General features: G+C 51.5%; 1 protein-coding gene across 3 annotated transcripts in view; it reads left to right on the top strand.

The window, feature by feature from the left end:
* PTH1R (parathyroid hormone 1 receptor) overlaps window positions 1-14,097 on the top strand; it is a 185,601-nt gene that overhangs the window by 104,839 nt on the left and 66,665 nt on the right. For all 3 annotated transcript variants that reach the window (XM_006026420.3, XM_025207342.1, XM_025207343.1), the window contains one exon: window positions 13,757-13,862. In XM_006026420.3, the coding sequence (XP_006026482.1) occupies window positions 13,757-13,862 (106 nt within the window). The remainder of the gene's footprint in view (window positions 1-13,756; window positions 13,863-14,097) is intronic.

Raw genomic sequence — 14,097 nt, 5'->3', positions numbered from 1 at the left:
TCTCGGTGCTGTTGATAATGTTGCTCCAAGTGGGATAGGCCTTTTTTTCTCAAAGGATCCCAAGCCTATTGGGAAGGGCAAGTCCAAGGGACACTTGAAAGAGGCTCCTTGCTGTCTTCAGGCCCATCTTCTGGTTCATGATCAGACAAGAGAGCCATGAAAGAGTGCATGCGGTGCGGGGAGAGGGAACATCATCCCTTTGCCGCTCCGATGGCTGTGAAACAACCTCTGGAGACAGCAGTTTCCCTGCCAAAAAAAGCTGAGGAACATCTGTATGAAAAGCCGGGGGAGGAAGGGGAGAGAGCATCCAGCCTTGGAAGCAAGCTCAAAGTGCATGTGCCTGGAGGTGGGGCCTTGCGGGACGCTGGGTTGTGTCATCTCTCGAAGATGAGAGAGGGAAACATCCAGGCGAGCCAAGATAAATAAGAAACCCACGGCGGCAGGCTGACCTCCACCCTATTTTTATGGTGCACCAGCAGCAAACGAGGGAACGTAGCCTGTTAATTGTGCATCAGCCCAGATCGCCTGTGTCGGGGGCTGAACAGCAACGTGCAGCGTGTAGACATGCTACGGCTTCCTGCCGGCATCGCTGTCTAACCTGGCATGGGTTTCGATAGAGCAACCCCTATTTTAGTGCATGTATTTGTTCTCTATAGGTAGAGGAACTGCAAGAATGGCTTGGGATCCTTCGGACATGCTCTGCAGGCATTTCGAGCTTGAGGGTTTTTTTCCCTTAGCTGGTGGTTGTAGCAGGTTGTTATCCTCTAGCTGCGTGGTTCTTGGCCTGATACTTAAAGCCCCTTCATTAGACTCAATGCACCCGTTGAAAAATGCCTTATTTTCACTTTCCGGCTGCAGAAAAATGCCAGTTCTGCTGCAATGCACTCGGCAAGGCCACCGCAGGTCAGAATATTTCTGACGCCGTGGGTTTCTATTTGAAATCTCTGGGCTCCTCTTGTGAATCACGTTTGCACACCAAACAGCGCTGGCATGGTGTGGTACCCTGGTTAAGGGTCTCTGCCCTAGTGAGTCGCCTCCCATAGCAGGATCTGAAATGCATCTTGCCACTGCTTTATACCTGAGTCCTGGATGTGACTGAAGCTGCATTGGTGGAGCTGGGACCAGGAGGTGTCTGGGCATCAACTCTTCCCATTGAAATGCAGAGAGATGCTGCAAGGTTGGCACTCGGCTCATAATTTTTTTTAAATATATGGCTGGGAGCTGCTCACTGTATCGCTGTGTCCCCTAGTTATCCTGGATTTCTTCCTACGATGGAGTGAGAAACCCAGGTATCTGCTCTGCCTGCTTTGACCATAGCTCATCTGGGCTTCCTGCACAGAAGTGCAATGATGGCCTATGAATGTTACCCTGCTCTGATAAATAGTATTTGCCAGCTGTAAAAAGCTCAGCGTCTCCAGGATGGGAAGGCGTGAGCACAGCAGGGTGCATCAGGAATGGGGCTGTGTCCCTGCAGGTTTGTGCACTGAGTGTCCTCTTGGAGCTGGGCAGCTGCTGGCTGGATATGGAGCAGCTTGCCTAAAATGAGCAAGAAGCTCAGTGCAAAGGGTGGGTGTCTGGATCTGGAGAGGTGTCCGCACTAGCGATCTTGATTCCCACCTGGGGGTAGTTGGAGCATGGGTGGACCAAGCCAAGGGGTGCAGGCATTGATCCCCAGCTCCTGATCGGAGCCCCATGCCCCAGCCCCTTCCAGTGCCACCCTCTTTGCTTCTCTTCCTTCCCCTTCCCCATGTCTCCTCCTCGCCTTTGCTGCCCCAGTCTACCCAGGCCTGGTCATTAGGACCACTGCTCCTCATCGTGTCCCCATTTCTTGGTGAGTGGCATTGGGGTGAACAAAAGGATCCTATATAAAGGAGAGGGAAAGTCTGGTGCATGGATGGATGCACGTACACATTAATGGGCAGAGTTGCTCTCCCCATAACTGAGGAGCCATGCAGACAGCCCCTCGATCCATCCCCCCGTGAGGCTCCCAGACTCTCCTCCTTGTCTCCTCATCGCTCTCCCACAATCCTCGCTGCTCCAGCCCCTTGCGTGGGTGGGACCGCAGCCTGCTCCCAAATGCGCTTGCCCTCCGCTCCTGGCAGCAGGTCAGCGACGGCGGCTGCTGCTACTGTGCTACCGTCGGGCTGGCTGGGCCAACTGGCACGCGGGCTCTATTTATTTTAAAATGCTTCCAGCGTTAACCTGACAGGAAACGGGTTGCAAGCCGCAATCTTTATGCTAGAAATAATGCCTGCTCGTTGCAAGCAAATTCCCCCAGGTGAAATCGCAGGGCCTCCTCATCTCGCCCCGCACTGCATTTGCCTTTGCAGAAAACGCTACCGGTGTTTGCTAGGAGTTTTAATTCTTCACGCTCAGATTTGGGCAGAACGTGCATGGGAGGCAGCAGAGGCATGGCCACTTGCTGCAGCTGAAAAGCACGGCTCTGTGTGACCCGTGATTTATTTAACACGATCTTTTGGGGTTTTGTTCCCCTTAAAAGTGCCAGCTGCCAGAGTCACAGGGATGTGGGAGGATCTCTGCTTCTATTTATGCACAAAAGGAGTTTTCTAGCCCACGGGTAGCAGAGTAGAAGATGATAAAACATGATTCCCTGCACGGTTTGTAAAGCCAATTCATCCCGGCTGACGGACGTTGTTAAGGAGCAGAGCGCTGGATGAGCTCCTCTGCTGTCCTATGCAAATGTCCAATGGACACTGCATGGGGCACAGCCCCGTGACTTCAGATCTACGTTGCCTAGTTTAGAGGTAGTTTAGTTTAGGGGTAAAGCTTGCCTAGTTTAGAGGTAAAAGGTCTGAAGTCACTTCCAGACCGGCAGCCCCAGTCCGGGATCTTGGGGTCCAGCTGGGTTGGCAGCATCCCTATTGATAGACGTTCAGATGCACAAATATTCTCCTTGAGGGACACATCGTACCCCGGTCTTTGGAGCTTTGTGAACCAGCTGGCGGTTGCTTTATGGATCTAGGAGGTGCTAATCTTGCCTCTGTTACTCATGTGCTGCAGATGACTTTGAGCACATTGACTCTCTCCAGGTGTGAGCACTGTGCCTGGTGCACTGGCCCTCCAGGGCTAACAGGAGTGTGAATCTCCTGACGGAAACCACAGTGTTTGTCAGTAGAAGTTGCCTCTTGTTACAGGGTTGCATGTGTCCATGCACATGTTGGATATTGGCTTGGAAATCCAAGCTGCTCTTTTTCCTGAATTAAACCATTTCCCTGCATGACTCATACTCTCAGCTGACAGAAAGCCACTGGCTAATGCCGGCATTTGGTGAGATTGCGGTGTTGACAGCTGTAAACCTTGGGCTTTCACACCCAGGAGGTGTTTGACCAACACAGTCGCTCAAGGAGTTCATTCATACTGGTTATATGGGGCTCGTCTACATCTATGGAGCTGCTGCCTGTAGGATAGCTCTCTTGGTGGAGCCCTTTACTGGAGGATCAAAAAGGTGAGCACGTGCACTTAGACCATGAAGAAACCCAACAGAAGCGCTCTTCCCTTGGCAAAGCTGTACCTAGACTTGGGGTTTCCTCAACATAGCTACATCTGCTGGTGGTTGATCTTTCCGTCTCCTTCCCTACGTCACTAGGCAAGTCCAGAGGTTGTAGTGTAGACCAGACCATTGCAATGTCAACAGCCACGAGCTGACAACAGTTGTTGGAGGACCGTTGTGGGATGTAGACACAGCTGCAGTGACCAACCTCAGCTGCCGGGACCGGGGCCACGCGAATCCCAGAGCTGCTGAGCAGAGCGGGTTGGAAACATTCCCATAGAAGAAAATTATTTTGGGCAAACATGGCTCTGATGTGCAGGAAAGGGCTCTTTTCAACGTCCATCTTGACTTTTCCACCAAAAAGTACGGAAAGGGAATTAGAGAGAGGTTGGGGAGGGGAGGACACAACTTAAATATTTCTCTCCATTTTTTTCTGCCCCTCACTTCTATGAAATTAAGTTCTTTCTTCATTGTGGGCAGAAGGAGGGGGACCACTCCCTGGTCAAGCTCTATATTGCTCAGTCATAGCAGAGTATTTTTACAGTTTTGTGTATACTAGTTAGCTAGCCTGTTTTTATTGATTGGGGACGAGGGGGTTGGTATCATTTTTACCCACTGCTGGAAAAGGTTCATAGAGAATTATAGAAAATGAAGATTAGGAGGGAGCTCAGGAGGTCACATCTAGTCCAACCTCCTGCTCCAAGCAGGACCAGCCCCAGCTACATCATCCCAGCCAAGGCTTTGTCTAGCCAGGGCTTCAAAACCTCCAAAGACGAAGAGTCCACCACCTCTCTGGGTGACGTGTCCCAGTGCTTTACCACCCTCCTAGTGAGAGAGTTTTTCCTAATATCCAACCTAAAATAGTAGCCAGCTCATTCCCCCAGCAGACTGGCTGCATGGCCTAATTCTGCATTACACCAGCAGGCAACAGGGCATCCGGGTCTTGTAGGGGGCCTGGAGCCAGGTGGGAAGCAGTCAGCTGTCCCAAGAAAGGGCCATGGGAAGGACCGGAGAGGGCTGCCGGAGGGGAGGAGCTCCCTCTTAGCCCCCGGAGCAAGGGATGCAGTCTAGGGAATGGCCATGGAGGGCAAGCAGGAGGATTGTTTTATTTGGTCATTTGCCTAAATCATGTTGAAAAGTGGAAGAACTGTGTCCCAGAAGATGCACAGGCCTGGGTGAGTCCCCCCTGCTGAGCTGGGGTATCACTTATCGTGTCTTGTATCACTTAACCGACCAGGCAGACATTCCCCTAGGGTGGAGGGATCCCATAGCTGGGACCTTGGTGGGGAAATAAGGCCCGGAGAAATTAAATGTCTTCCCCAAGGTTGTGTGAGGAGTCAGTGGCAGAGCTGGGACTTGACCCCCCCCACCCCTGGATTATGGAGACCTTGTGCCTTAGCTAAAAGGGTCTCCCCTCCCTCAGTCACCACAGCACACCCAGGCTGCAGTGTCCTGGACCCTTGGTGCAGCCCCAGAGGTAAAGACTTTAATCCTAAGGAGGTCAGGAATGGGTCTCATGGGGCAGAAAGCAGGAAAAAGCAGTTCAATGCAGAAACCCTGGTGCAAAGGGCTTGCAAGTGCAGAGCACCTAACCTTGGCAGGTGATCCCATGGTGCAGGGTCAGTACATTTGGCCCCCGTCAGCGTCCGGTTGACTCCGGTCCTGCTAGGAGAAGTGCAGTTCCCTTGGTCCCATTGTACAGACCAAGTCACTGATCCCCCAGCTCCTGCAAGCTGCCCAGGTCTGTTGGCTTTGGTAGATCTCTGCTGAGTTGTAGCAGCTGAAGTTAGGGTTGCAGAGCTGAGCAAAGCAGGGTGGAAGCAGCACGTCCCTCCGGCACACTTTGACCTTGATATAATGGTCCTGATCCTCGCTGCCATGCCTGCAGGAGCAGCGAGGAAGAGAGTCTGTTCTGTCAGTGGCTTTAGCCCTGAGCTGAAATCTTGACTTCTGCCCCCAAAATCTTCTCATGCTTGGTTTGATGACACTCTCTGAGCAGCCCAGCTTCCAGGGCCTGCCAAGTCCACTAACACACCTAGAAGCAATGTATCAGACACCTGGGCATGAGTTGGCTCTGGATACCTGTGCATCCGGACGCATGAAAGCCTATGCCACATATCTCTGATTTGGTGAATGCATAAGGTGCACATCAATCCTGCTGTCTTCCTTGAAGCCAAGCGGGTCTCAGCAGCACAGAAACCAGCCCAGACCCCTGTGCAAGGGGCTGCACGACTGCCTTTGCACCTGATCCAAAACCTATTGGCATGAACGCACCAGGCCTTGTGATCCTGCACGTGAGGTTCATGACCTGGTCTCTCCTACGGCTCAACCCCTCTCCATTTGAGTCCTTTAATCCCTGGATCGTGCTGTTTAATTTCCATGCACGCCCTCTCTCCTCCAGGTAAAGCTATGGCGAGCTCGCTTGCAAAGCCACCCATTCCCTCGCAGCCCCTTGTATTGGGACTGGTTGTAACATTTTCAACCTTGACCAGGAATCTATATTTGCACTTTTTTTGCTATTTTTTTGATATGCTGCCAGAGAGGTTTCACAAAAAGGATAGTGTTATTCCTTCAAATGAATCCCATAAACAAGGATGAATATGACTTCTCCGCTGAGACTTGGGGTTTACTTTAGCGGCTGGGAGATCAGCCAATGAAATGGAAATACCAGAAAACATTATCATAATTACCCCATGATCTTCTCTAGGGGCAAGGAAAAACCCAGTGAAGCTGATTTTTACAAGGCCTCGATAGAATCACTATCTTGTCCTCCTCAGCTTGGCTAACGTCCTGCCGCGCATTTCTGCATTTGGTTAACATAGAAACGGTTACTAGAGCTTTTTCCTGCAAGAAACTTTCTTTGGCGAGGTGATAGGAAGCCAAGAAGCACAAGCCATGGGGCAGGGGGGGGAATAGCAGCAGGTCTCATCTCAGTTGCAAGCAATCTCCCCCTTCTCCTTGAAAAACTCTCCTGCTTCACCTTGGCTCTGCGCTCTTCTCATATGGGGGCCCCTGCTCGGACAAGGGGCTCGGCAGACGTGTCCCAAACCCCACGGAAGAGCCCAGAGACTGCATTCATGGAAGCTGAGGGTACAGCGATGAAGTTAGAATTTAGAGACACTCCCCAATTTAGAAGAGTTGGGAATTGAGAGATGGCCCCTCAGGTAGACGCTGTAAGTTGGAGACCGGGAGAGGCCAAGGGTCTGCAGAGGTTGCCTAGTGCTCCCCAATTAAAGCTTGTTGTTTGATGCTTCTCATTCACATATGCACGTGTTTATTGAGCCCAGTGATAACCACAAAAAAGAGGGTATAAATCCCACAGGTGTAAGAGTTAAACACCTGCAGGGCCTTTAAATTCTGGTCAAGCTTCTCTACCTGCGTGAAGGTCTGGTACCTGTTCATGCAGCAAACATCGGGGCAGATCTCGGGGATGGACAGTGGGCCATGTGGCTCTGCACCCATGCAGGTATATCCCTTAAAAAGTGGGATATGGGATGTATAGGCAAACTGTGGTTTACCCTCTGGCAGTGGCTTGTAGCTGTGCCCAACAGGTGGTCGCTGATGGCTGCTGTCACTGCAGGTCTGTTTGGCCTGAGAGTTAGGGTTTTCCTTGACAGCAAAGTCTTGATGCTGTACATGTAAAACAGCAAGTGCTGAAAGGTGGCATTATGTGGGTGTGAGGTGTAAGGCAAGTGTGTGTGTGTGTGTGTGTGTGTGTGTGTGTGTACTATGCAACAAGAAGGCAATGGGAAGAGATGGGCAGAGCACTGGACTGGGACTCGGGAGATGTGGCTGGTGTACCCACAAGTCTGCTGGGTGATTATGGGCAGTTCCCTCCCGGTGCCTCTGTTGTGCCATTCCTAACCCAAAACCATTCAAACTGGTTAGAAACTCCTGATAAAGCACGGGCTACCAGGGGCCTTTGGGCTTCCAGTATCCACAGCCCTGCAGCAGCTCCCTTGCACCTCCCCCCCATGCAAACTGCCTCAGGGCAGGGGTCCCTTGGCCTTCCTGCCATGGGCTGGGGCTCTCAGGGTCGCTGGGGCAGAGCTGGGAGTCCTGACTCCCTGTTGCTGCACCAAGGCACTTTAATGTGCATTAGCCTATTTTAATGCGCATTAAAGCATCACTTTAAAAACCGTGCCAAAGAACCTTGTTGTGCTATTCAGTTAATGCACATTAAAATAGGCGAATGCACAATAAGCATCACTTAAACTGGGGGTGCATCTATACATACGGGAGACAGGAGCCTGGAAGGCCTCCAAGCCCAGTCGAGCCCAAAATTTGGGTTCCCAGATTTGTGCATAGGGGTTATTGCATCCCCCTGGTCGGGGAACTTCTGCAGCCTTATCCGTGTCCTAGCCACAAAGGACAAGCAGTGGCTGTTCACTTGGCTCAGGTTGCACAGACCCCTGTAGAGCTTTCTGGTTCAAGACGCCCTTGATGACGATGAAGACATTTGTGGGCACAGTGCTGAGATCGGTGCTACCAGGAGGAGATGGCCTGTGTGAGCCTGGTTGTGCGCAGCAGCCTATGTGCCTCTTTGGAAAGCCTGAGTCAGAAGCTCATAGACCATAAAGCCAAAAGGGAGCCTTTGTTCACACAGTCTGTCCTATCACCGGGCCTTACACTTCACCTGAACACCCTGGGTGTCCGCGCGAGGGTGAAACGGTCGTTCCAGAACAGCAGATGATAGAACAAGCTGCCCAGGCGAGCAGTCAAATCTCCTTCATTGATGAGGTTCAAGAAAAGGCTGGAGGGGTGTCTGCCTGGGATGAGTTACAGTTCATCTGTGCTGGAGGTTGAATTAGATCACCATCAAGGTCCCATCCAACCGTAGAACACTGGACGTGTCTACACGTGCACTTTAATGTGCATTAGCCTATTTTAATGTGCTTTAAAGCGTCACTTTAAAAACCGTGCCAAAGAACCTTGTTGTGCTATTTAGTTAATGCACATTCATTAAAATAAGTGAATGCACAGTAAACATCACTTAAACTGGGGGTGCATCTACACATACGCTTTAATGCACGTTAGCCTATTTTAATGTGCATTAAAGCATCACTAAAAAAATCGTGCAATTTAGTTAATGTACATTCAAACAGGCTAATGTGCATTAAGCATCACTTAAGAATTGGGGTCTTTAGTTAATTTGCATTAAGACAGACTAATGCACGTTTTCCTAGCACCTCACAATAGAGGTACTATACTTAATGCGTGTTAACTAAAGCACTTTTAATGCATGTGTAGACACACCCTGTGCTCTTTAGCTAATGCTCATGAAGACAGGCAAATGTGCATTTTCCTAGGAGGTACTAGATTTAATGTGCATTAACTAAAGTGCATTGCTCATGTGACGACGCGTCCCCTGTGTTTCGGACTCTCCCCCTGTCTGAGAACTGAAGCACAGAGCCATCAAACTGGCCTCCTTAGGAGGCTGGCATTGGACCATCCTACAAAGTCTCAAGTGAGGCCCCGGATTTGGGGCACCCTCCATGGCCTGCTTGAAACCTGTTGTTTGGAGGTGTTAAATGCCTGTGGTGCCCATCAACTCACGATGGGGCAGGGATGAGCCCCTCCGGGAACTGTGCCCAGCTCAGTTCCTATCAGGCAACCGACATGGAAGAGCGCCAGAATCAGCGACCGCCTTGCAAAGGTTAACCCCAGTCATTAACAGCCCAAATGCCAGCACCTCTGGAAAGAGAAGCACTGATTGAGTATCGTGGTGTCCAGAGGCGTCAGATGTGCAAAAAAGTTGGCCTAAGTGTTTGCTAACCTCTTTAGCCAGGAGCCTTTTGCAAATAGTTTGGGACCAAAACTGAGGCTTGCTTGTGAAGAAGGAAGCGTGGCAAAACCCAGTATCGGTGGCTGCAAATATGCCCATGTTGCAGTGGACACGGGTCTGCTGCTTTATTTTGGTCTTCTAGAGTAATGTGGGAAATACCGTTGCGTCCGTATTGTCTCGGGGCAGGAGACTGGAGAGGGACAATGAGGACCAAAGAGCAAGTGAATGGGAGCAGTTGCATTTCATTCTGCAGATGGAGAGGGTTTTACTGCTTTTGTATGGAAAGCACTGTACTGTGGCACTATCCCTGCCACTGATCTTCTCCTGAGTGTCACAAAAGTAGGGATTTCCATAAAGCCCCAACTCTGGGAGTCGCAGGATTTGCATCAGACTCTTGTCTTTCATTCTGGAAAAAAAAAAGCAGTCCCTTTCTAGTCCTTGTGGTGATGGAGAAAAGCTGGAAAGCGTGACCCAAATGCACAGCATGGGCTTGAGCCCAGAGAATGTGTCTGATAAATCCAGAATATATCCCCAATATTTATAAACCAATCCCATGATTTTTTTTTTTTAAAGGCTTGTGGACGTTTGGGGCAGTAACTAGGAAGCAGAATATTTGGGGTCAGTTCAGTGCTGCCACAGCCTTCCTGTCTGGCCTTGGGCACATCACTTGACTCTTCTGGGCTCAAGTTCCCCATCTGGAGCACAGACTGATGTTTTCGGGTGGCTCATCTGGGGAGATCATAACTTCTTCTAGACCGAGACCGTGCCTGACTGCATGTGTGTGTGAGCGTCGCCTAGCACAACGGGAGTCTGATCTCCAGGGGGGTCTCTAAGACACTAAGCCCCAGCAATAAAATAATCAACGGAGGCCTGCGAAACAGGCAGCTGCCTTAGCAAGCGGAAAGCAAGTGAGCTGCGTGCATTTTCCCACCCGGGTGTAAGCAGCAATTAAAGCGATATTAAGAACCCGCGCGGATTGAATGAGCCTTTTAATGAAGCCCTGGGCCTGGACTCTGCCCCATCTTCCAGGCATCGGTGCCTTGCTGACCTTGCTCTCAATCTGCACAGGTGTAAATAAGAGCAGGATTTGGCCCAGCAGTCTTTATGAGAGGGCTGGGAGGCTCCGTGTTGCTTTAAATGCAGCTCAGCCAAACATCTGGCGGGAGATGACTTTATTCTGCATTAGTATGCCGGTGGTTTTGAAAGCTTCCCCGCTTCTGAGGAAGGATTTTTACGGGGTTTCTTTTTTTTTTTTTTTTTTTTTTTAAGCTTGAAAAACTCACTCCTGCTGCCTTCCAGCCTCCCCTTCCTTCCCTCCCTCCCCTCTCTCCTCCAGAGCACCTAAAGTCTTGTTCCTGGGGATGTTCATCTGAGCTAACTTTTCAAAGGGGCTAAAAAAACTGTATTCCCTTGCCAGATAGACACCCTCATTCAGCATTCAAGGGGCTGCCATCCAAGTCGACTTACTTCACTTCCAGAGGGAATCGCATCAAAGCCGCATTCGTTCTGAATAACAGTGTTTGCACGGCGGGGAGGAAGAAGCGGGGGGTTAATTCAGGTCCATTCGCTTCAAATCCGACCTCTGGTTGCTTCCTTAAGTGCCTGCAGAGAGAAGCCCCAGGACTTGCTCAAATCTGAGATGTAAAGTGAGGTCCCTTTGTGGCTTTCCTCCTTTCCCTGCCTGGGATATACATTTAATAGCCCCGTCCACCTCCACCCTGCATCTGGAAAGGCTTTAACGACTTTAAAGTCTGCATCAGATGCCAATGCAGGGGAAGCATCTGCATCCGACCCCAGATGTGCCTAATTTCATCTTCAGACCTAGCGGGCACATGCATCGCTTGTCTAGGTGTGACCATCATCCAAATGCTATGACCCAGGCCAAAGCCCTGGAGACAGCCCCATGCAGCTGGAATAGAGATGCCAAGTGAAAGGGGTGCAAAGAAGCACCCCCCTGACCCCTCGGCTGGTCTGCAGCAAAGGGACGCAGCCCTCGGCACTGTGTTGTCTCAGGAGTTTCTCAGTCCTTTGAGGGGGGTCAGGCTTCATTGTGCTTTTACCTTTCGATGCTGCTGTAATGCACCCAGATCCCCCCCAGCCGTGAGGATGCACATGCCCCCCAAGTCGGATGGGCAAGAGCAAGGCCCTGAACATCCCCGCTTCACCCGGGGACCCTGACAGCAGCCAAGCACCAGGCAGCGAAGCCCTTTGCTCCCCATGGCTGTCACAGGTATAACCCAGTCGCTCCCCAAGCCCTCCAGGCTTCAGGGGCAGGTGGCAGCAGCTCCAGGGCTGGCCAGCGTGACTCCCCGCCGTCCGTGTTTGCTCTGGGATTTAGGGAGGATGTGGATGGAGGCCAGTGCCATGTGGAGAAGGGCCGACGGAAGGAAGCAGCCTTGGCCAGACGAGGCAGGTTGTTTGCATTCATGGGGTAGGGCTCTGTCTTCTTTTTAACCCCACTGGGATTTTGGGGAAGGGATGTCCGGAGGGGTAGGGCTGGTATCACTGCCCAGCTGTTGCCTGGTGGTATATTTTTCTGTGCTCCTACGGTGGGGGACACATCATGCTCCCCTCAAGCACTGTAATAGCTGCATCCCTGCCTGCTACGGACGCTGGCATCCTGGGGATGAAGTGGCTCAACCACATATCCTAGCCCCTCTACTGCTTCAGCATGGGATCTTCTAAAGACACTAAGCTGCTTGTCTGGCCCTTGCTCCCCACCACAGCTGAGCACCCGGTAATATTTAATGGGTTCATCGTCATCATGCCGTGTGCCCCCCATAAGCTCAGGCAGTGCTATTAGCTCCCTTCATTGTCCAGATGAGCAGTGGGGGTCCGGGGGGGCAAAGTGACTTGCCCAAGAGCTCCGAGGAAATCTGTGGTGGAGTTGAAACTCGAACCTGCTTCACCCAATGTCTGTGTGCCTCAGTTTCCTTATCTGTAGGATATGATAATTATACTTCATAACTGTTTCCCAAGTCCTTTAGCAGAGACTGTGTCCTGCCCTGCCAAGGAGTGAGGTACAGGTGCGCTACCCCTAGTGCAGACCAGGGAAGGGACTGGGACTAGGCAGTTGGTTCTTCCCCAGCACCATTCCCCGGGGATGTGGTGAGTGCCCAGGCCCTGACAATCTTTCAATTGAGCCTGGCTCTCCCCCTGCAAGAGCAACTCTCCTCTGGAGCTGCATGGAGCAATCAGCTGCTGCAATTCCCTGTTGTGCAGAAGCAAGCCCGTCTCTTCTGGCCTTGCAGTCCGGGGACCCGAGGAAGCCCCTTCCTTGCTGTGTGTTGAGTAGCTTGGCAAGTGCCGCTGAATAAGGGCTGCAATGATGCCGCCTGGTGTGGCCAGACGCGCACAGTAACTATCCTAACAAAGGCAGCAAAAATCTGAGTTTTGTGTCATGTGCAACAGGCAATTTGGAAAGCAGCCACAATGTATGGGGATGCAGGGAGATCCTTGAGTCTGGACATTTCCTTTAAAATCAGCTCTCCATCTTGAGGTCCCTCTTAAATTGTCCCTTATGCATGGACTAGGACAGAAACACCTGACAAGGGGACAGCGGGCTTGGATGGGCAACTCCGTCACAGTAGGAGACAATTATCCAAATTGAAAGAGTCCAATTGAAACAGGACTGCCAAATTACATTTCATTGAATGCAGTGATCCTGGAATTGGGCATTTTTTGCCATCTGATCCCATATGACTTATGGCACATGGCTTGTGAGGAGAGGCTGGGGGAACTGGGCTGATTGAGTCTGCAGAAGAGAAAAGAGAAGGGGGATTGAATAGCAGCCTTCACCTCCCTGCAGGGGGGTTGCAAAGAGGATGGAGCTGGGCTGTTCTCAGTGGGGGCAGATGGCAGGACAAGGAGCAATGGGCTCAAGCTGCAGCAAGGGAAGTTGAGTTTGGATATTAGGAAAAACCTTCTCATGAGGAGGGTGGTGAAGCACTAGAATGGGTTACCTAGAGAGATTGGGGACGGTCCTGCTTGGAGCAAGGGGTTGGACTAGATGTGACCTCCTGAAGTCCCTTCCAACCCTCATGGTCTGTGATTGATACTTTTCTATGATTCTGTGTTGTGGACTCTCCATCCTTGAGGGGTTTTAAGACCCAGCTCAACAAAGCCTCAGCTGGGATGATGCAGTTGGGGTTGGCCCTGCTTGGAGCAGGGACTTGGACTAGATGTGGCCTCCTGAGGTCCCTTCAACCTTCATTGTCTATAAGTCTATTCGAAGGACCAAACCAAAAAAACCTCTGCCTATTAAATGTTTGTGCTATGCAATATTTTTTCCTTAAATGCAATGCCTCGGAGCTTCTGGCGCGGTGTCTCCAAACCCAGCAAGGCTGGCCCAGGCATCGGAGATCTTCTGATGGCCTGCCCGGGTGTGCTGAGTACCGGCCTGTTGCACCTGCCGTGTTGGCTGCAGCCAGAACTGATGCCCTGTGCCTCTCTCCCCGCAGGTGGATGCGGACGATGTCATCACCAAGGAGGAGCAGATCTTCCTGCTGCTAAAAGCCAAGGCCAAGTGCGAGCGACACCTGAAAGCCAAGGTGCCCAAGGTGCATGGTGAGTGTCCCCCCCGGGCTTCAGCAGAGCTGCTGAGATGGCTGCATCCTGTATCCGGACTCCATGACCCCTGATTTCCAGCCACGGGCTGGGTCCGGGAACAGGGAGATCAGGCCTCTCGGCAGACATCAAAGCCAAGGAGAAACAAAGCGGCGTGGGCTGCTCATCCCCTGCAAAGGGGCCTGGGTTTGTTTTGAGTCTCTCCTCCACTTGCTTTCTATTTGGGCCTGCTAGT

This window comes from Alligator sinensis, unplaced genomic scaffold (genome assembly GCF_000455745.1).
Source record: "Alligator sinensis unplaced genomic scaffold, ASM45574v1 scaffold1298_1, whole genome shotgun sequence".
Lineage (NCBI taxonomy): Eukaryota > Metazoa > Chordata > Crocodylia > Alligatoridae > Alligator > Alligator sinensis.
The sequence above is the reverse complement of the archived record's forward strand: the minus strand, read 5'-3'. Positions and strand labels throughout refer to the sequence as shown.